At 43.7% G+C, this 23,719-nt stretch overlaps 1 protein-coding gene across 1 annotated transcript in view; it reads left to right on the top strand.

The window, feature by feature from the left end:
• The window catches only part of rxfp1 (relaxin family peptide receptor 1), a gene marked incomplete at its 5' end in the record, with an annotated part of 165,909 nt that overhangs the window by 80,807 nt on the left and 61,383 nt on the right, over positions 1-23,719 (top strand). The window contains 2 exons of the mRNA XM_072434342.1: positions 18,318-18,423; positions 22,551-22,622. Of these exons, the coding sequence (XP_072290443.1) occupies positions 18,318-18,423; positions 22,551-22,622 (178 nt within the window). The remainder of the gene's footprint in view (positions 1-18,317; positions 18,424-22,550; positions 22,623-23,719) is intronic.

Here is a 23,719-nt window from a genome sequence, read left to right as displayed (position 1 = left end):
TTACTTCACAGCTACAAGACTATTGCAAAGCCTAAGTTTGGTTTTCTGACCAGATGAGATCAGTGACATTCTTAAAGTCTATTTCATGACTTTGGTGACTCAGTGACATCAGCGCAGCAGGGCTTTACGATAAGTGGTGCTGGAGATTCTTAACTTGTTTGTGCTTAGCAACGTCTTCTGATTAAAAACAGAGACCAGCGACTGAATAGTGCAGGATGTCAAAGATTTAGTAAAACATTGGCAAACTCATATTTTAAGTAGCCTTCCTGTTCACAATTAAGCTATAGTAGTACTCTATAGTAATACTATAGAGGGAGAGAGAGAGAGAGAGGTGACACAAATCCACGGATACTTGGATCATCATTGTCAAATCATGTACATTTAAGTAAAAACATGCTACTTCATACCCTTCTGCTTGGGTTTTAAACTTTGAGAATTAATACTTACTATGTGGCTGGAGTAAAACTTTGGAACTCATTGGATTATAGTGTACATGTCGGGGTCAGCCACTGTTTGAGAACAACTGCTTCAAACACACTTTCTCTTAAACTTTACAGAGCACATCTTCAAATAACTTTGGACAAACACCTCTGCACAAAAGAGCATCTCCTTATAACAAAAGATACGCTTTATGCACCTTTATTCACAAACTTCCCATTGTCCCTCTACAAGCGGAGATCTGTCTCACTTCATAAGGACCAAAGACTTTCTCTGAAATGTCTAAACTTGTGCCTGTATTGTCTTTTTGGGACATTGTGACGAAACAAAAACAAAAAATACCAATTTCTCAGAATCTCTTAAGATCTCAGAAGCTAAGCAGGGTTAGCACTCGAATGGGACACTGCGGAAATACCAGGTGCCACAGGGAGGCGATAGTGCATTCTGTCGTTGTGTCCTTGAGCAAGACTCTTCACCCTTGGCTCCAGTGTCCATGTGCTGGTGTATGAAAGAGAGTGTGTTTGTGAGAGTGACTGGGAGAATGGATGGAAATGAGCCCATGGCCACAATTCTGTGTGTTTACAGCATGTGTGTCATGTGTGTTGGGTCGATGTCAGTAAAAGTTGCAAGGCTGGTTTTCTGCCCAGAGACAGCAGGGGGCGACGACGGACACTTCAAACACCCCGAAAATACATATTTAACCATCATAGGGACATACAAAGACTTTCAACAAGGCTACCCCAAATATATTGTATGTTTGCTGCAACCCGAGTCAACATTTTTCAAGTGGGTCGGACGGTAAATTCTTATTTTTTTTACTTTGAAGGCAAAAAAAAGATCAAAATTTTGCAATTTTTTGACTTGGAGTGACCACCAGGGGTCAGGCTTCAACAGTCCAGGGGTCAGGCTTCAACAGTCCAGGGGTCAGAGGCTTCAACAGTCCAGGGGTCAGGCTTCAACAGTCCAGGGGTCAGGCTTCAACAGTCCAAGGGTCAGGCTTCAACAGTCCAGGGGTCAGGCTTCAACAGACCAGGGGTCAGAGGCTTCAACAGTCCAGGGGTCAGAGGCTTCAACAGTCCAGGGGTCAGGCTTCAACAGTCCAGGGGTCAGGCTTCAACAGTCCAGGGGTCAGGCTTCAACAGTCCAGGGGTCAGGCTTCAACAGTCCAGGGGTCAGAGGCTTCAACAGTCCAGGGGTCAGAGGCTTCAACAGTCCAGGGGTCAGGCATCAACAGTCCAGGGGTCAGGCTTCAACAGTCCAGGGGTCAGGCTTCAACAGTCAATGACGGAAAATGTCTCTATCAACCCGATCGGGAGACTAAATCTCACGATTTTAAGATATTTTAATTGACCTTTTGTACGCTGCTATCCTTTATTTTGGTAAGATAGGTTTACCAGCTTGATAAAAATATTTGACACGGCGGTTCAGGACAGACCGGTCGGTGAGTCGGCAAAGTCATTGAAAAATAAAAGATTTTGACGTTTTTTCAACAGAATGCTGATATTTTTTTTCAGTCGGCTAATTTCGTACCGGATCGGTCGGGTTACGGCAAACAGACATATTATTTTGTTCAGCCTAAGATGAAAACGTTACTTCTGCTTTATAGAAATATGTTTTTTAATGATTATACTTTTTGTCTGTCACTCACAAAACGAATAACACTCCTTCAAGAGGGATGCTTTTCCTCCGGGTGCAGTCCACGGGTGCTGACAGAATTCCAATCACTGCAGCGGTAAAGAAGCGTTTCCAAAGGAGTATAAATCACAAAGTTGCTTGGATCTGTGCTCGCCGTGGAGTTGACAGTAGGACGTGTGCCGTGCTGATCACTGCTGCCGTGCCTTTCCAAACGCTTCCTGAAACACATTTTACACAGGGCTGTGAGATTCTCTACACACATTATATATTAAGAGTGTTTTTTAAACTTCCTATAAGTGATCTGTCCTTTTCCTGTGTATCTACTGCGTTGCAACAATGACATTTCCCCATGTGTAGACAATAAAGGATTATTTTATCTTATCTTATTAATTACAAGTAAAGCAAAAGATCAAATTGAATTGTTACAATTAGTAAAGATTGCAATTATTTAAAGGCGGTATGGACGATTTTTCGGCGATTTGAGAACGCAGGCGGAAGTGCACATGCCACTCCCCCGTGCTCATGCCACTCCCCCGTGCTCATGCCACTCCCCCGTGCTCATGCCACTCCCCCGTGCTCATGCCACTCCCCCGTGCACATGCCACTCCCCCGTGTGGACTGATACAACACACACGTGTGTTTGTTTATTAGTGCAACGGATCACATCGCATCTCTCGTCTCCCGTAGATTTCTGTCCACTTCTGCGTCAGCTCCAACTGTCTTTCTCCATCTTCATTTTGCTCCGTACACTGAGGGAACTATATTATGATAGATCCATGCGCTTAGGCACGCAGAAACGTGGGGACGAGCCTGACGCGGCTGCAGGTGAACGATAGGTGCGTTTTATGATTGATACGTGGCAGGACTAATGATTTATCCACGCCACGAGGAAATATGATAAAAAAATGATGAAAAAAATCATCCATACCACCTTACCTGTTACCACCCACCTGTCCGCCGGCGAGCATTTTTTATATCTCAAATATTCTCTTACATCATCACTTTTATTTCTGTGGTCAATACCAGCAAGCCATACATCATTTTAAAGCTTATTTTCTCAACAAAACGAATATGTCATTGATTTACATTGAATAATTTGCCCCAAGAAGCAATTGCCAATAGTTTGTGAGAAAGTCTCAACTTTTACAAACGCATGTCCTGTTTGTGTTTATGACGGACGAAACAGCTTTAATTCTGTACATTCTTGTACTCAGTCTGTCCGTAAGGAATCATTGAAAAACAATATCCACTCGTATTTTTCCTGAAGTTATCCAATTTCGAGATATTGTCAAGTAAACAAACTTTTCTTCGTTTCTCGCCGGACGAGAATGCGCTTGTCCGGCGCATTTCTCCGTCCATAACAAATGACCTGTTTGACCTATAAAATCATGTTGGATATCCTTCTTTTCCTCAGACTGTTACCTACAGAATGAGACCATCCACCAATTTTTCTGTCCACGGGTTTGTTTGCTACAGCCTCCGCAAAAAAAAATGCGCCGCTTGCAACGCACATGGATTAGTCTGTTTACATCTAAATAGCGCCGCGTGTGAATGACGTAGAAGAATTTGATTGACATATTATTCTAGCCAATGAGAATAGCTTTAGAAAGAGGGGCGGGACAAAGGCCTTATTGACACAGAATCTTCTGTATTCTCGTGCGTAAGGCTCCGGGAAGGCTGTAAAGAGACAGATTTCTCGGCAGGATTTTGCGCATAACGTTTTCTGATTTTATTAGCCTTTTGGACGTGCATTTTGTTAGATATATGTATTATTATACCAATACAAAAATAAAATAAAAATATTATATATATATATATATATTTTTTAACCTCTATATGGGAAATTCATGGGTAAACTCATATTTACACATTTTCACATATATTGTTTTTAGCAGTTATAATTGCTATTAGTGGCCTACAAAACATCAAAATGTATGTTTTATGATCATAGAGGTGCTAAAATTGTAATAAAACAGTTTGGCACAGTTGGCACATATTTGGATCACTTGTTCCGAATATACTTTTTGATACAAAAAGGTCAACAGCACCAAAATGCCTGTTCTAGAGATCTGAAACTGTACACAGTTGTTGTCAACAAGATAAACATAATGTACAGTGAACAGCATATGCACACAATGAAGTATGTCATGCTCAGGACCATTACAAATTGACAATATTCAGGCGAGACTAAAAAAGGATGTTTTGTTTATGTTTGGGCCTCTGTAGTGTAAGTTCTGAAGCCCTGACAGTGTGACATGTGCACATCTGCAGAAACTAGAAGGCCTAAGCTTTCTAATGATGTATCACACTTGCATGTGGAACATAAGATCCTCTTTTAATAAGCAATGCCATTTGGGTATGTCCAACCATTGTGCACAGGGCGAAAATAGGTGGATGGTAACAGGTTAAAGGGGCTCTTGGAGAGTTTGCCTCCTGCTAGTTTCAAAGGTGATGCGATAGCTTTGACTGTAAGGTTCCACAGTTTGGTATTAAAGGGATCCACATTTTAGTCACTTTTCTATCTGCAACAAGTTTGTGCTCCTCGTGCATCTGTGTCGTGTACAAGAGGTTACGAGCTGAGCACACGACTGCTGGTTGTGTTGTTTATTTTCTCATTTAGCTGATTAAGACAGTGCATCTTAATGGGGAGATAATTATAACATCAATGAAAGAACAAATATAAAAAGACAAATTCCCATCCGTTGTCCTAAAGGGCCAGGGATGTGCACACAGCTCTGAGGGGCTGGTTGAAATTCATAGAGTGATTTACAATTTATTTTTTTGTTGAAGTGTGCTATTTGATGCTTTCCCTGTAGACTAGATGTTCAGAAATGTATTCATGTATTTTTTTAGATTTCCATATTTCCTTTTTCTCTCAAATGTTAGTATTTCTAGGTATTTTTAAAAATGCACATACTTCAGCAATCAAAGCATATTTTTCAAATTTAATCAGAATTGTAATGCTATTCAGAAAATTGTCAGTTAGTCATTTCACAATCCTGTCCCACAGCCCTAACATTTTGAATAATGTCTACAACACAAGTCAAAATGATTTCTCTCACATCTCAATCACAGCGAGGTCTTTGTTCTCCACTGAAGTGCAGCACGACTCCTCACCAGGGACTGTTGTTACCACAGTTTCTCATAGAAATTCATAAATGCAATAGTGTTATTTGTTTAAAGTTGGACGGAGACATTGCAGATGACGCAGAAGGATTTTGGACATAGGAGAAACTGGAGTGCAATACCTACATAGCATCTTGAAGAACATCCAAACACATAGATACCACCCAGGAACCTCCTTACAATGAGGCCAGAGCGTTAACCCCCACCTCACCAACCACGCCCTGTCCAAACATAAACAGTCTTTTATCAATCTACATATGAAAAGTAACTCTAACACCGAAGCTATTATATTGTCTCTCAGCCACAACAGTTTGTTTCTGTTATTGACCATTTCATATGATGAGTGTGGTGGAGGTCAAATAAATCGATACGTTCACTTGTTCCTGGTATGATCCCGGTTTAGTCCTGACGATGACTTGGCTTTGTCCTGTTCCTGTCCTAGTTTAGTGTTGGTCTAGTCCAGGTTTAGTTCCAGGATCAGCCTCACGGACAGCGGTATCCCATGACAACTGTACATCAGAGGAAAGGTTTCAATTGTGTGATGTTTTATTGGTGACTTGTTTTGGTTTTGTTCTTTGAAAACGTATTGTAATGTTTGATTGGGAAGGATTTGTGAACTGTTATGATCAACTACCTGCAATGTGGTCATTCTGCAACACATTTGACCATTTACTGGCTAAATCACATTTTTATTCATTTCAGTCCAGTTAAGTGGTCAGTGATGCCATATGAGCTAATTGAGATCATTGCGGTCATAAGGCTCTTAAAGGTGGGAAAGTCCGACCTTGTCCCAACGCTGTAATTACAGCTTTGCACCAGACTGATTACGATTGTCCCCTAGGAGCAAAGTGCTTCAAGACTACAGATCAACACAATGCAATGCAATAACTTATGTCACTGAAGAAATAAAAGAAAACAATGGTATATTAGTGTAATAACGTAGCGTGTTGTACAGAAAGACTCGGACACTGGTAGATAGTTAAAGGTGTTTACTGAAGGATCAGGATGCTCCGCTTTGAGTCGAGGCTTTGCAGTGGTACCAGACAGAGAGAACAAAGCAGATATACGTCTATGCAAATTAGTGCAAAATGGGTGTACATAAGGAGTTACAAAGGGAAGAATATGCGTTTACCAGATTTATAAGGATAAATAAAAGGTTTAGCTACAAAGAGGTCCCCTGTGATAGAGTTTAGGCGTAGCTCAATTTAATGTCAACATGTTTGGCACTAATGTGGCTCACACTACCAGTGTGGGCCAATAGATTAGCACGAACAAAATATATGATTCATGTCGGCAAAATTGTTGTTCACAAAGTGCTTCCTGTTGTGTGAAGCACTTTGAATTGCCTTCTGTACTAATTGGCCTCTACAAATAAACTTGCCTTGCCTAAATATTGTAACTGAGACTATGAGACTAGTACTATGACACTGTACTGTACTCCCAACAATCTTCCATCGAAGTATTAACCAGACCAAGGTTTTGGCCCAATTACAACACTAAGTTACACACTTGTAAGTCATGAACTCCTCAGCACGGTGCCCTACATTATGCTCACCCGTTGCGTTCTATCATCATTGTCCATTCACTAAACTGAGAGGCGCATCAGATCAGAGCTACACAGCCTTTCATGTCCTGCCGTCACTCCTGCTGCTCTCTAATTCCCCTTGAACATCTCAGCCACGTGCAGCTGCCTGTTTGCTAATGAGCCAAACGTGAGACAGATCAGGAATGAAAGCAGCTAATTACTATTTAAAGCACTAAATTGTTGTGTCTTTTCTAATCAGCCCTGTTAATGTGATGGTGATTGAACCGTTTTTAGACCCTTTGCCACAATGCCACTGTGATTGCTAATGCCTGGTCTTTTGTTTCTCATTGATGGCAGGTAACTGATGTATTCCCCTGTGGTGATACTGTACAATTGTCAAATTTGTTATAATTAAATCATTAGACGGCTTTGTTCATCAGTCTGGCCGTATGTCATTTCAATTGATTTAAAGGAGATTTCAATTTGCGAAATAATTCCACTCTGATGATGCCGGTCCCTGATACGTCTTCACTTATACACAACTTTCAGACATTTACATTAGCGTTTCCATTAACTATGTATGTTCAGTAAATTGCTGCTTGATAAGCCATTCATCATTTTCCGTGACATCAGACAGATTTAAGAACTACAAAGTGGCAATAGTATGGAAACATTCAGGCGCTTTAGAGGTGCTGAGTTTGCCATCCAGCAGAGACATGCTATTCGTGGTCATAATAATGATTTTCCATGTCCGTTACAGGTTGTAGAGTCAACTTTATTTGTGTAGCGCATTTATGCACAACAGGATAGTTTCTTTGTAAATAAATTGCTGACAAATTCCACATTTTCAGTATTGCTGTACCATGATTAATAATGAATTAATAATCTCTTAAATATATACTTTGTTTAATTCTCAATCCACAACTGGATTAGACTAGCATCAGTTTAAATGTAATTAGCTGTTGCTGTTAAAACTATGGTCTTTTCCTAGATGTAAATGTTGGTCACCCCAAAAAGAACACATTTCATCAGGGTTCCGACCTCTTTGGCAGAGTCACGGCATGTTAGAGCTGGGGTGCCCATCATCTTCACATGCATTCATTTTAAGCACGTGCACAGCTTCAAATGTGATTCTTTTCAGACAGCAAAGTGAAACTCAGATTGACCACACAAGCACAACCACTTTCAGCACTTACTTACGGGTAGACGAGACATAAAATGCTTGATTGTTACGTGCAGACAGTGTGCATCTCTTTTTTGTTGCAAAGTCCTGCTTTTTAATATTTACTCATCTACAAACAAGTTAGGAAACAAAGCTTTAATGACCATCATACATGCTGTAAACGCGCTGGATTGTAGCCATGGACGAACTTGAGGCGTACATGGACACTGGGGCAGGGTTGGTGCAGGACAGCAGTTTGTACTACAGTCACTACTGACCCACTGCGGTACGTGGTAACAGTCTTCCATCAAAGTACTAACCAGGAACAACTCTGCTTAGCTTCCGAGATCATGCATTCTCAAGGTGGTATGGTTCTCTGAGGAAATATGACTTTAAATGTACAACGGGCGTAATCGGAGTATTCTGTACATGTAAACACAGTGAGTGTGTATGTCAGTGTACATAGCCATTGTCCAGCGGGCAAGAAGACTTACTTACAAATTTACTTACATATTTAATTTTAAGTTGTAACTTTAGGTCATTCTCATTTGGGTCACCCTGGCTTGTCTTGATAGTCAAGACCGATTTCTGGTCCAATGAAATATAATAAACAAGCTATCAATAACAATAATAGTTTCATTTATTTCAAATAATATATTTTATGTTCTGATACAGAAGTTTTTTTGCTTGTACTTAGAGTGTGTATCTAAAGCCATCTAATTGTATTATTATTTTGTAGAAAAGATTCAGTTGTATCATGTGGACTCATGTGTGACTCTCATCCAAGAGTCATTCTCAATCTGCAAATCGAGTCTGGGAACTCAAGTTTTGCATCCTACTCTGTGTAAGCCCCGCCCACCGGGCGGGACCTCCTGATAAAGGGAGTATGTGGTTTCCCTTGGGACTGCTCTTCTTTTTATCCTAACAGCCCTGTAATGGGCTATCTTTATCCTATTGTAACCTGACCTTCGCTCCCTCCTCACTGAGTACCTGATTAGCATCAGAAAGCCCTGCTCCAGGGTTTCAACACACTATTATATACTGCCCAAAGGTTGAATCTTAAACCTCCATTTCTGTTTAAAGAAGGATTCTCTTTTTGAACAAAGATTGCCTCCATAACTCTTCTTCCAAACCATCTTTTCTCCTGCTTAGAATCTTCACCTCACTGTCTTTGATAGAGTGCTTTGTGGCTTTAAGATGAAGATGCACGGCGCTCTGTGGTCCTGAACTCGAGTGTCTTCTGTGCTGATAAAGCCTCTTGTGAAGAGGCTGTTTTCTCTCACTATGTACCGCTCTTTACAATTTTCTTCACTCCATTGGATAATTTACACTACATTTCTCTGTATTTGGATCGGCATCTTGTCCTTAGGGTGAACCAGTTTTTTGTCTTAAAGTGTTGCCTGGTTTAAAATAAACAGGAATTTTGTGTTGCCTAACAATTCTTTGCAGTTTTTCCGACAGTGCTGAGACATAAGGGATTGAGACACCATTTCTTCTTGGTTTTGTTTCCCTTTTGTCCCCTTCGTCCTGCTTTTTGGTTCTCTTTACTTTGTTAAGAGCCCAAGCGGGGTATCCACAGGCTGAGAGACTATTCCGGATGTGTTTTTCCTCTTTCCTCTTACCCTCTGATCACTCCCAGCTTGTGCAGTTTGTGGTTAGAGCAAAGAGCAGGTACTGGTCCGTGCGCACCCTGGAGCCTTTAAATGGAGCACCCAGCTGCGCGCGCTGTCTATCTTCTCGCTGTCCCATCTCATGTGTCAGAGCGCGCACGTTCAGCCGCTGCTCCCTGTTGGCTCGCATGGGTTTGTAGCCTTTTTTTAGCATTAGCTCTATTGTTTGGCCTGGTTGGACTGGTGGTCCTATTTTCATTTTCCTTTAGGATTTAGCTAAGGTTTTTTGTACTTTTCAATCAGAGATGTCGGCACCGGCCCCTACGGCCTTGTACAGGGTCGGCCCGGTGTCTGCCCAGCGTCGGCCCAGCGTCGCTCTTGTTTGCCTGTTTGATCTATTTGGCTGGTCCACCAGGTCCATCTTTCTGTTGTTACCTTGTTTCTTTTTTGGGCACAGGTTTTTTTGGAAGAGTTCTTTTGTTCTCTTTAACACCTTAAGATACAAGAAAATAAGAAAGTAAAACAAGCAACACTATTTTGAACTCTTACATCTGGTCTCCTGTGTCCTTTTAAATATTTTTGTCTTGCTTGAGGGCTTAACACTTGCCTCGCCTGGTCTCTGCCGATGGTCCCTCATCAGGTTCAGGGGTTGGTGCTGTAACCACCCCATCAGCAGCAGCAGGTTCAGGGGATGGTGCTGTAACCACCCCATCAGCAGCAGCAGGTTCAGGGGTTGGTGCTGTAACCACCCCATCAGCAGCTGCAGGTTCAGGGGTTGGTGCTGTAACCACCCCATCAGCAGCTGCAGGTTCAGGGGTTGGTGCTGTAACCACCCCATCAGCAGCAGCAGGTTCAGGGGTTGGTGCTGTAACCACCCCATCAGCAGCTGCAGGTTCAGGGGTTGGTGCTGTAACCACCCCATCAGCAGCAGCAGGTTCAGGGGTTGGTGCTGTAACCACCCCATCAGCAGCTGCAGGTTCAGGGGTTGGTGCTGTAACCACCCCATCAGCAGCATCAGGTTCAGGGGATGGTGCTGTAACCACCCCGTCAGCAGCTGCAGGTTCAGGGGTTGGTGCTGTAACCACCCCATCAGCAGCATCAGGTTCAGGGGTTGGTGCTGTAACCACCCCATCAGCAGCAGCAGGTTCAGGGGATGGTGCTGTAACCACCCCATCAGCAGCAGCAGGTTCAGGGGTTGGTGCTGTAACCACCCCATCAGCAGCTGCAGGTTCAGGGGTTGGTGCTGTAACCAGCCCATCAGCAGCATCAGGTTCAGGGGATGGTGTTGTAACCACCCCGTCAGCAGCTGCAGGTTCAGGGGTTGGTGCTGTAACCACCCCATCAGCAGCATCAGGTTCAGGGGATGGTGCTGTAACCACCCCGTCAGCAGCTGCAGGTTCAGGGGTTGGTGCTGTAACCACCCCATCAGCAGCTGCAGGTTCAGGGGTTGGTGCTGTAACCACCCCATCAGCAGCATCAGGTTCAGGGGTTGGTGCTGTAACCACCCCATCAGCAGCTGCAGGTTCAGGGGATGGTGCTGTAACCACCCCATCAGCAGCATCAGGTTCAGGGGATGGTGCTGTAACCACCCCGTCAGCAGCTGCAGGTTCAGGGGTTGGTGCTGTAACCACCCCATCAGCAGCATCAGGTTCAGGGGATGGTGCTGTAACCACCCCGTCAGCAGCTGCAGGTTCAGGGGTTGGTGCTGTAACCACCCCATCAGCAGCATCAGGTTCAGGGGATGGTGCTGTAACCACCCCGTCAGCAGCTGCAGGTTCAGGGGTTGGTGCTGTAACCACCCCATCAGCAGCAGCAGGTTCAGGGGATGGTGCTGTAACCACCCCATCAGCAGCATCAGGTTCAGGGGTTGGTGCTGTAACCACCCCATCAGCAGCATCAGGTTCAGGGGTTGGTGCTGTAACCACCCCGTCAGCAGCATCAGGTTCAGGGGTTGGTGCTGTAACCACCCCATCAGCAGCTGCAGGTTCAGGGGTTGGTGCTGTAACCACCCCATCAGCAGCATCAGGTTCAGGGGTTGGTGCTGTAACCACCCCATCAGCAGCTGCAGGTTCAGGGGATGGTGCTGTAACCACCCCATCAGCAGCATCAGGTTCAGGGGATGGTGCTGTAACCACCCCGTCAGCAGCTGCAGGTTCAGGGGTTGGTGCTGTAACCACCCCATCAGCAGCATCAGGTTCAGGGGATGGTGCTGTAACCACCCCGTCAGCAGCTGCAGGTTCAGGGGTTGGTGCTGTAACCACCCCATCAGCAGCATCAGGTTCAGGGGATGGTGCTGTAACCACCCCGTCAGCAGCTGCAGGTTCAGGGGTTGGTGCTGTAACCACCCCATCAGCAGCAGCAGGTTCAGGGGATGGTGCTGTAACCACCCCATCAGCAGCATCAGGTTCAGGGGTTGGTGCTGTAACCACCCCATCAGCAGCATCAGGTTCAGGGGTTGGTGCTGTAACCACCCCGTCAGCAGCATCAGGTTCAGGGGTTGGTGCTGTAACCACCCCGTCAGCAGCATCAGGTTCAGGGGTTGGTGCTGTAACCACCCCATCAGCAGCTGCAGGTTCAGGGGTTGGTGCTGTAACCACCCCATCAGCAGCAGCAGGTGAGGTTGCACACCACTGGCTCCACCTCCTTCTCTGTCTGTGGATCATGTCGTTCCTGAAAGATTAATCCAACTTTATTCAAGTGCAGACACAGGACTGATGTACATTTATCTTATCCTAACTTAAATTGATGTATTAGAAGTAATTAAGTACTAATGAAGTGAATTGCATCAAACCACTTCCAAACTTACAGTACATTTAACCATTACTTTATTACCTACTACCACTGTGCCAATAGGAGGATTTTGTTATTATACATATCATTTACCTTGTATTTTTATTAAAATGTTGCCTTTGCCCTGGCCCATAGCAGTAGCACAATACAGAGAAGTACTTGCTCCCATCCAGTTCCTCCACATGGTAAATATGCTGTCATTATCCACACGTCACTCGATCAGAGCCTGGGCCCCTTCAGTGGCCCCTTCAGTGGCCCCTTCAGTGGCCCCTTCAGTGGCCCCTGGTCCACATGTGGTATTTTTGATGCATGAACAGAGAAGAGAAGACTCATTTCCAACAGATAATCGGTTTAGAATATAAAACCACAGCCACTGCATCTTACTCTACTTTAAATGAAGGAAATACAAATCATAGATGGATACAATTTGTTATATTTGTCTAATTTTTAAACACTTTACACAATCGAAGCCTGAGAGACTAAAACCAAAACCCTGCTTTGGTTCTTTGTAAATAGGCGAGCGAAAATTGAGGCACAATTTGCCACATTTTGGAACAAAAACGCGTTTCATTGATGAACTGACTCAGGATAAACGATACAACAAAAGAGAAGCCTCAGTTTAGCCAATCACCTGGTCCCATTATTACCCCTCATTTCACCCGCTGTGAGCGACAGGACGTCCGGCTGCGGTAGCCACGCCTTATACATGTCCTCACAGTTCCAGGGTCACACGTCCTCACAGTTCCACAGTCACACGTCTTCACAGTTCCACAGTCACACGTCCTCACAGTTCCACAGTCACACGTCCTCACAGTTCCACAGTCACACGTCCTCACAGTTCCACAGTCACACGTCCTCACAGTTCCTCAGTCACACGTCCTCACAGTTCCACGGTCACACGTCCTCACAGTTCCACAGTCACACGTCTTCACAGTTCCACAGTCACACGTCCTCACAGTTCCAGGGTCACACGTCCTCACAGTTCCACGGTCACACGTCCTCACAGTTCCACAGTCACACGTCCTCACAGTTCCAGGGTCACACGTCCTCACAGTTCCACAGTCACACGTCTTCACAGTTCCACAGTCACACGTCCTCACAGTTCCACAGTCACACGTCCTCGCAGTTCCAGGGTCACACGTCCTCACAGTTCCAGGGTCACACGTCCTCACAGTTCCACGGTCACACGTCTTCACAGTTCCACAGTCACACGTCCTCACAGTTCCACGGTCACACGTCCTCACAGTTCCACGGTCACACGTCCTCACAGTTCCACGGTCACACGTCCTCACAGTTCCACAGTCACACGTCCTCACAGTTCCACGGTCACACGTCCTCACAGTTCCACAGTCACACGTCCTCACAGTTCCACAGTCACACGTCCTCACAGTTCCACGGTCACACGTCCTCACAGTTCCACAGTCACACGTCCTCACAGTTCCAGGGTCACACGTCCTCACAGTTCCACGGTCACACGTCCTCACAGTTCCAGGGTCACACGTCCTCACAGTTCCACAGTCACACGTCCTCACAGTTCCACAGTCACACGTCCTCACAGTTCCACAGTCACACGTCCTCACAGTTCCAGGGTCACACGTCCTCACAGTCCCAGGGTCACACGTCCTCACAGTTCCACGGTCACACGTCTTCACAGTTCCACAGTCACACGTCCTCACAGTTCCACGGTCACACGTCCTCACAGTTCCACGGTCACACGTCTTCACAGTTCCACAGTCACACGTCCTCACAGTTCCACGGTCACACGTCCTCACAGTTCCACAGTCACACGTCCTCACAGTTCCACGGTCACACGTCCTCACAGTTCCACAGTCACACGTCCTCACAGTTCCACAGTCACACGTCTTCACAGTTCCACAGTCACACGTCCTCACAGTTCCACGGTCACATGTCCTCACAGTTCCACGGTCACACGTCCTCACAGTTCCACAGTCACACGTCCTCACAGTTCCACGGTCACACGTCCTCACAGTTCCACGGTCACACGTCCTCACAGTTCCACAGTCACACGTCCTCACAGTTCCAGGGTCACATGTTAAAGTCTGTTGTAGTGCTCAGTGGCCCCGTTTGTCTTCTCAGTGTAGATGAAGTGCTCTGTTAAAGGGTCTCAGAGCTCTTTTTGCCTCTGTGAGCGACTTTCACTAGAACAAAACATCCCTGAGCTCCTCATGTCTCGACATATTTCATGGCTGGAGCAAACTGTAATATCCGTTGTCTGAAGATTTATCTCAATATATAATACTAACATATATATTATCACTACAGTGTATTTTTATAGTGCTTTTCTATTGTCAAGGCAGTCAAAGGACAACTGTCTGAACTGTCCCAGGGCGGTTTAGTCTCTTTTTAATATACATTCATGGTGATTACGCCAGGTTTGAAGGATTTTGTGAGGACTTTACCCCCATTAATAGATATATTATTTTGACTTGAAATTACTTAATTATATACAATACAAGAATTGCTACGGTAACAGAGAACTGGCTTGAAACCCATAAATAGCCACAAACAGACACACAACTTCTTTAATGTAAAAAGTTTTAAGGCCCTTAAAAACAGATATGTTTAATTTCCAGCTTGACTTCAAAACGAACCAATCCCTTAGGCCTTTATCATAGTTCTACTCCCACTAAAACACAAAACCCAATTTCAAAAGCACAGCAAGTAAATGCTTCTATAAATTACACTTGACATCAACTGCATTTCCATCTTCTTATTTTGAAATGTGCATTTAGAAGCGCTCATTTGCATAAAAGTGTACGCTCTTGCTTCAGCTGGATTTTGATTGATGCACATAAGAGTTAAAGCTCATTCTGGAAGGTGGAAACTCACTTAGCTGCACAAATTCATGAAGCAAATATTAAAACTCACGTGCCAGAGCTAAACAAAAACACCGTTGCTCTGCACACTTCTTGAAGTTAAGGATAAAAACTACAAATGTGGGCCAATTAATAACTTCAACAACTAATATCCAGATACACATACAGACAAGGTTTATGTATGTCCAGCATTATAGTGTTGCAGAACCTCAGTGCTCAGTGTAGTACTTTACTTTAGCTTGGTTTAAAACATATGTACGGTATTATTACAATTTAAACAACAAACTTTTGAACACGCAAAAATCTATTCAGCAAAAGACTGAATAACAGAAAGTGATTTAGCAAATCGATCACTTTGATGGAAACAGAGCTAAACAAACTGCTTTTCTGATGCAAATTTTAAATAGACACATTTAGTATATGTGTACACACACTATCCAGGGCTATTTCATTCAAATTCATTGGAATGTGGCAAATGAGCTGTCATTTAAATTCATTCAGACAGCATCTGCTCCCGGTCAACTTCCATTACATAAGTACACATGGATTTAATCAGAGACGATCAGATGTGGCTTAACCTGAGAATATAAGCAATATGTGGAGACAAGAGAACTTTAATTACGTGCCAGGCTTTGTTTATCCTCCCAGCCAAGCTCAACCTAAAGACAGTTGTCCTCTTTGCTCTTTTAAAGTCAAAGAATGTGATTGAATGTAAAATACTGGTACTGGCCAGATGTGCCATGTGCATTCGGCAAAAAACATGTCCCCATGTGTGGACAATAAAGGAATATCTTCCATCCATCCATCCATTTTCTACCGCTTGTTCCCTTTCGGGGTCGCGGGTGACTGGAGCCTATCCCAGTGACTTCGGGCCTTAGGCGGGGTACACCCTGGACAGTGGCCAACTTGTCGCAGGGTTAACACAGAGACAGAGACATTACAGACAGTTCACTCTCACATTCATTCACTAGGGCCAATTTAGAGTCACCAATTGTACCTAACACATGCATGTGTTTGGACGGTGGGAGGAGCCGGAGAACCCGGAGAGAACCCACGGTAACACAGGGAGAACATGCAAACTCCACCCAGAGAGATCATGTGATGTTGGTCTGGTCCGGGAATCGAACCCATGATCTCCTTCTTGGGAATATCTTATCTTATCTTATTCTGTGGGACTTCTACATGGCACAAAACAAGAGTGATGCCTGAGTTCACACCACGGCATCCAAAGAGTACAGCTTATGCTGGCCAAGGGCTCTAGGTGTTTAAGCGTCAGATGCAGAAGTCGAGAAACACTGACCTTTTGGAAGAGAATATGCTCCAGTGATGGACCTACGTATTTCATTATCCGGAGGAAAGACTAAAACAAAACCTGCATCAGTAAAAAAATCGCCTGTTTTTTGACTTTGTAAATCAAAACTACCAAACTATCTGTTCTGCCATCACCCCCAGAGAGCAGCCACGCCCCTCCAACTGTCCAGAGTGTCTGCCTTGCACCAGCGTCTAACTTGGGGCAACGCTACGGTTTGACCCATAGACTGATCCATTGATCTCCCAAATTAATCTAATCTGGATCTGTTCCTCTCAGAATCATGTCCAGCTGACGTGTTGCATTTCAAGGGGAACAATCTTTAGAAGAGACAGACGGGTGGAAAGGTGTGCAGTTTATGTGTCTTTTCCTCCAAATAACCCCAAATAAATTGTCTGTTTGCTGTAACCCGAGTCAACATTTTTCAAGTGGGTCGGACGGCAAATTCTTACTTTTTTTACTTTGAAGGCCAAAAAAACAAAACAATTTGGCAATTTTTTGACTCGGAGTGACCGCCAGGACAGACTTCAACAGTCCAGGGGTCAGACTTCAACAGTCCAGGGGTCAGGCTTCAACAGTCCAGGGGTCAGGCTTCAACCGTCCAGGGGTCAGGCTTCAACAGTCCAGGGGTCGGGCTTCAACAGTCCAGGGGTCGGGCTTCAACAGTCCAGGGGTCGGGCTTCAACAGTCCAGGGGTCGGGCTTCAACCGTCCAGGGGTCAGGCTTCAACCGTCCAGGGGTCAGGCTTCAACAGTCCAGGGGTCAGGCTTCAACCGTCCAGGGGTCAGGCTTCAACAGTCCAGGGGTCAGGCTTCAACAGTCCAGGGGTCAGAGGCTTTAACAGTCCAGGGGTCGGGCTTCAACAGTCCAGGGGTCGGGCTTCAACAGTCCAGGGGTCAGAGGCTTCAACAGTCCAGGGGTCAGAGGCTTCAACAGTCCAGGGGTCAGAGGCTTCAACAGTCCAGGGGTCAGAGGCTTCAACAGTCAATGACGGAAAACGTCTCTATCAACCCGATCAGGAGACTAAATCTCTCGATCGACAGAGGCAAACCAACTTGTAAAAGGCAATATAACGACTCTTATGCGCGTTCTTTATTGTTACAGACGCATGTAGAGGACTGAACGTGAAGACGCACATGTGGTGCGCAGTGCGTTATCAGTCCTTTGAGGTGAAAGACATGTTTACCAGCGTGATAAAAACATTCGACGCGGCGGTTTAGGAAAGACCGGTCGATGAGTCGGCGAAATAATTGAAAAAAAAAAGATTTTTATGTTTTTTCAACAAAATACTTTTTTTTTTTTTTTGCTAGTTTCATACCAGATCGGTCGGGTTACGGCAAACAGACATATTATTTTGCTCAGCCTGATCAAATATATATTTTTGTAATAGGAATGTACGTACAGACCACACATTTTAAACAATATTGTTAAGTATTAATCGTCATAGCAACATTATTTTATTTGGTTATCTTAATATTAATTGGTTGGATAAAACCAAAAGAACGGATCCTAAATCAATAACAGATAAATATGATCCATGTAGATAAATAACAAAAACACACACAGACACAAATCGATTTAGCTTTAACAAATCGCCCTAATTAGAATGCAAAAACCCATAACTTTGTCACAGGGTTATTGGATCATAATATGCTTATTCATCAGAAGAATTACACAAACCAATCACGGAAAATATAACAAACGAGTAAGCAGATAATTAGCAAAAATCCTTTCAACACATTTTATCACCGCTTCATTTGGAAATGAACAAACTTTGGACCAAATGGAACTTTTATTTAGAATGAATTGTGCCATCTCTCTGTTGTCCGTCTCTCTTGTGTTTCTGTTCTTTATGATGGATCTTTAAATGAAACTCTCTCCTCAGTGCTGGGCGTGTTTCCGGAGCGGTGCCAGTGCCAGGACCTGGAGCTGGACTGCGACGGCACTAAACTTCAGGAGATTCCCCCGGTGCCGCTGAACGTCACCATGATGTGAGTGCACGACCACACGATCCTCCCTGGAATGGTTTCTGACATAATCCAGTCTGGAAACCATCACAGAGACTCATCATGGGGAAGTCCCATGGGTTTGTGAAGGTGAGAGCGGGAATTCAAATGGATTTTCTGCTCAGGTTAAAGAGCACATCCCTCGTAGCATGATATTATTAATGTTGAATAAATGTAGTGATATAATCCGGGGCTGTGCTATTCATCAAACCTTAATCGTTTTAGAAATGCAGGAAATGAATCTGGTTTGGAGCAGACTTTGTGAGGAAGAAATCAGAATGACTTAAAAGTCTTTATTTATAATCAATTAATTCATATTGAAACCCATTTTATTTGTATGTAATAAAAGTAAATAAAATTGGAAAAAAAAGAAAATCTGGATTGATAAATATGAAGGAAAAACACATGATCATTTTGTTTCTCTAATTGCCCTAAATAAAAGTGCTAGTAATAATAAGTACTAGTAATAAACATTTGTTTTGCATAATGGTTCACAAAAACGCTCAGTATCTTAAGTCTTTAATGTATTAGTCCTTCATGTACTATAGAGGGTGTGACGCCACATTCAAATACTCTTGAACACAAGATCAAAAGTAGAAAACTATTGAAAGTTTAAATTTCCTGGCAGTTGCAACACGAATCTGGAACTTTCTTCACTTCTAAGCTCTGGGTTTGTTCTCATAACTGTGTCAGGTGCAGTTCAGGACCAGAACACACGTATTTAGAGAAGTACTTTTCTGTGGTACATGTCCTGTGAGTACCGTAACCATGGGGCTAAGGCTAATGAGGCTAATGAGGCTAATGAGGCTAATGAGGCTAATGAGGCTAATGAGGCTAATGAGACTAATGACTCTGAGAATATGAGTTGGATTGTGAAGTTTAACATACAAAGAACAAATCACAGCTGTCCCTACTGTCCCCTCTGTCCCTACTGTCCCCTCTGTCCCTACTGCCCCCTCTGTCACTACTGTCCCCTCTGTCCCTACTGTCCCCTCTGTCCCTACTGTCCCCTCTGTCACTACTGTTCCCTCTGTCCCTACTGTCCCCTCTGTCCCCTCTGTCCCTACTGTCCCCTCTGTCCCCTCTGTCCCTACTGTCGCTACTGTCCCCTCTGTCCCCTCTGTCCCCTCTGTCCCTACTGTCCCCTCTGTCCCTACTGTCCCCTCTGTCCCTACTGTCCCCTCTGTCACTACTGTTCCCTCTGTCCCTACTGTCCCCTCTGTCCCTACTGTCGCTACTGTCCCCTCTGTCCCCTCTGTCCCCTCTGTCCTTGATGACTCTGTGTGAGCTGATTGACCTGTGTCTGTGTCTTCACAGGTTCATCTGCTCTTGAGCTTGTGCTTATCCAGTGAGTGTTACGTTGTGACATGAGATATTTACTCTAAAATATGCTCCAGATAATAATGCTCATGCGTCTTTTGACCTGTGAGTCAGGTCTGGCCACGAAAATGTCATTTCACTGCGGCAGGTTCTAAACTGCAGAGCGCTGTATATCACATGTCCACGCTCCGTGTGTCTTTGTGTTCAGCCACGTCTAGACTTCTTCATTCGACTCATTTCTCTGTGAATATGAGTCTGATTGAAATAAAATACACAGCGTTTTGAATCTTAAAATATGAATATAAAGACGTCTTCTTCTACCGTGTGTCAAAGGTTTGCGCTGTAGAAGTTCTGTCTATAATAGACTGCGAGGAGGTTCTTAACATTGTGACCAGGATAATCATGACACACCACATTTACACACTTATACAAGGACACTGGTCCCAGCGGTACTCGAACCACGGACCGAGTGACCACTGAACCACACTGACCACATAGTCACCACGAGACAAGAAAAGTTCCAGAACATTTCTGGAAGTGTAAGTCAATTCTCCTGCACAATGCGTTAGTCTAATTGGGACATTTCTGCAACAATAACCGTCCTAATTGCACCTTCTTTATTGACCAGGTCATTTGTGATCATTTTGCAGAGCCACACTTTTCAGATGGAGATAAATAGTAGAATTATTGCACTGCTTCCCTACAAATAATTCGGCCTAAACGGGATTGTAATTTAAAGGGATGTTTGGCTTTAGTAAAAGGCATAAACAATAGACTTATGTTCAAGCTCATGGCACTTATGTAACAGGTCATATAAGTAATAAAGCTGCCGTATTATATATAAATTGTACATTATAGTGATCGTTGGTGCGAGAACCAGAAGAATAAATGCGACTGATGCATTGTGTTTGAAATGCGTTACCATTAAGTCGTTTTAAAGGAGACTAACAGGACTAGACACTTAAAGTCTAGAATGGCCGTTCTCAAAGGTTTATAACATGGTTCACACTGATACATTTGAGGTCAAAAGTAAATGAAGCGAAATGAAGCAGAATGAGGTGTGAGACAGAAGCGGAATCTTCAGGTTTGGGCTTAATCCATTAGAGGACCTGGTTGAATCCTCGTTATAGTTCTGACTGAAATCTCACTCCTGTAGAAACCGCTCTATCAAACCCACAGAATCAGTGTGAATCTGATCATTTGGTTCATATTTTAACCATAAAGTTTCCTTTTTACAAGAGCGTTCCAAGTTGTGTTCGCAAAGTTGGATTCTTTAAGCATTGCAAAGTATCCTGTCGTTTTTCCAGATTTATGAAACGTTTCAGAAAATGTGTCAAAAGAACTGTAATAGTAGTGGAATGTACAATTTATCATTTTTCCCGTGAAATCACCGTTTCACTTCCAACAAGCTCGCATGTCGATCAAACGAAGAGGCAGGGGGTGAAAATGCTCAAAATGGACGGTCAAATGGACAGTTTTGGTGGTGTTTGTAATAAATCCACACCCACAAAAAGAAGGGCCCCTCGTGCAAAACTTAAGCAAAAACAGCAATTCAATTCCTGGGACGCACATTTCCATTTCGGGCCCAAAGTTTCGCCTGAATCTGAATCCAGACCACCTGATGGACCACTATCACACCATCTGCGCCTAATAGGCCCCGAGTGAGTGTATTTGTCCCCGTAAATAGCATATTATGGGGACAAATACACTAACCCGGGGCATATCCGAACCATAATGTGAACTGACAGACTCATTACCGTGTGTTTGAGCTGGTAATGCGCTGCACAGAGAATGTCAACATTGTCAAAATGGTTTGGGTTTAGGAAAATGGGGTGCTTGGGATTGGTATGGTGCACATGTAAGGGAAGAATAATCAACTAAAAGCTTTCTAATCTACAGCCTAAACACCTGGATAATCCCCGCTCCCAAATGTACGTGTGGAAGAGGACGAGTCCAATCCTATTTTATTTTACAGGGTTACAGAATATGTTATGTGTTTTCTCTTGTGCAGTTAACGGCTTTTGAACAGATCCGTCAATATTTGTGCAAATTTGTAAAGCATTTGTTGTGTTTGATGGGTTCAAATTAAAATATGCACAACACATTATACGTACAAGGGGAATAAAATAACCTCAGGACTCTATAAAAAAATAGAAAAATAAAGAAAAAACAATGGACAAAATGGGAAAATTATTCAAAATTGAATATGCTCTAATTCCTCTATTTTGTCATGTTTTATTTATCTGTTATTTGTCTCTTCTTACTTCTCTACTTGTTCTACCTGGTCCTGGCCTTATGGCATATTAGATAAATGGCTATTACAGGCATTTTTATTCCTTTTTGTCATCTCCACGGAGACAAGCAGGTGACGGAGCATCAGAAAAGTTCAAATCGTGCACCGTTAACTAATCGAATTCAAAAGTCACCACGAGTGCATCATCGAGTTTGAACTGAATTGAAATAATGGGTGTGGAAAAAGCAAAATATGATTAGCTTAAAGTATTCTTGTTTATGAAATATACTTGTTTTGATATTGGCCCTTGTGTGTTGTGGTCAAGAACTCCCTGGACGTCTATTTAAATAACTGGGCTGTCGATGTTTAATTCATAACCGCTTTCCCTAAACATTGGAGCATTCGGTTGAATTGAGGTCAGTTGTTTGGGGCCCACTTTACAAATGACTGTAGTTAAAACGGCATCATGGCTCGTGTTTACCGGGCCCAAAGCCCCCGACTCATTTCAAGTTAAAACAGCTTTCCCAGTTGTATCATCACTTTTCTCTCCTTTTCTCAGGTCACTACAGAGGAACCAACTGGAGGAACTGAAAGCCAACGCGTTTGTGAAGCTCCAGAACTTACGCAAATTGTAAGTTCATATTTGTTCAACATTATGAAGAGCAGGGGTCTCCAACCTCTGACCACTCAGTTAGATACTATTCATTTTTAGGCTGGAGCAAAGTGTAATTTCTGTTTTCTGAAAATGGATCTCAGTATTATTATTACAGTGTATTTTTATAGCACTTTTCCACCTTCAAGGCACTCAAAGGACATGATTCAAGTTATTTTTGATAAATAGATCCTCCTGCCCAACCCATAACCCCCCAGGCCCTGAGTTTGGCTGCACAGCCCCTGGCCACTCACATCTTCACCTCTTTTCTCTCCTTCCTTGTGGACTGAGAAGCTCCAGGTCTCACACAAAGTCGTTTTTCTCAGCACTTCTAAACGTAGGTTATCTTTTGGATCTTTCCCCGTGATTATGAGGCCAATTAACATTAAATAAAACACATTAAAAGGATGCAAACCTACTCAAAAATCCGCTATAGGTTGGAGACCCCTGTTGTAGAGCGTATGATTCATTAGACTGCCGTCCTAATGACCATTTTATTACCTGAACGTGTGCATTATTCATTCACTCATTCACTCCATCACTCCATCACTCCATCACGCTAATCACTCCATCACTCCATCACTCCATCACTCCATCACTCCATCACTCATTCACTCATTCACTCCATCACGCTAATCACTTGCACACACCCGAGATCCGTTCGAGTCAATCTGGGTGCTCTCTAGAACGTCTCAAAGGCTGAGGCTCTAAACCCACCCCGCTTCAGACCCCCTCACATCCTGGACTCCTGCTGTCCTTTAGTATCCTTTAATGGTCCTTTAGGATCCTTTAATGGTCCTTTAGTATCCTTTAATGGTCCTCTAGGATCCTTTAATGGTCCTCTAGGATCCTTTAATGGTCCTTTAGTATCCTTTAATGGTCCTTTAGTATCCTTTAATGGTCCTTTAGGATCCTTTAATGGTCCTTTAGTATCCTTTAATGGTCCTCTAGGATCCTTTAATGGTCCTCTAGGATCCTTTAATGGTCCTTTAGTATCCTTTAATGGTCCTTTAGTATCCTTTAATGGTCCAGAAGAGGCCGTTCGGTTCTGCTTTGTTCCGTCGCACTTTAGTTTA

This window comes from Eucyclogobius newberryi, unplaced genomic scaffold, assembly GCF_026437365.1.
Source record: "Eucyclogobius newberryi isolate DKJ021-1_F unplaced genomic scaffold, fEucNew1.0.hap1 SCAF_11, whole genome shotgun sequence".
Lineage (NCBI taxonomy): Eukaryota > Metazoa > Chordata > Actinopteri > Gobiiformes > Gobiidae > Eucyclogobius > Eucyclogobius newberryi.
The sequence above is the reverse complement of the archived record's forward strand: the minus strand, read 5'-3'. Positions and strand labels throughout refer to the sequence as shown.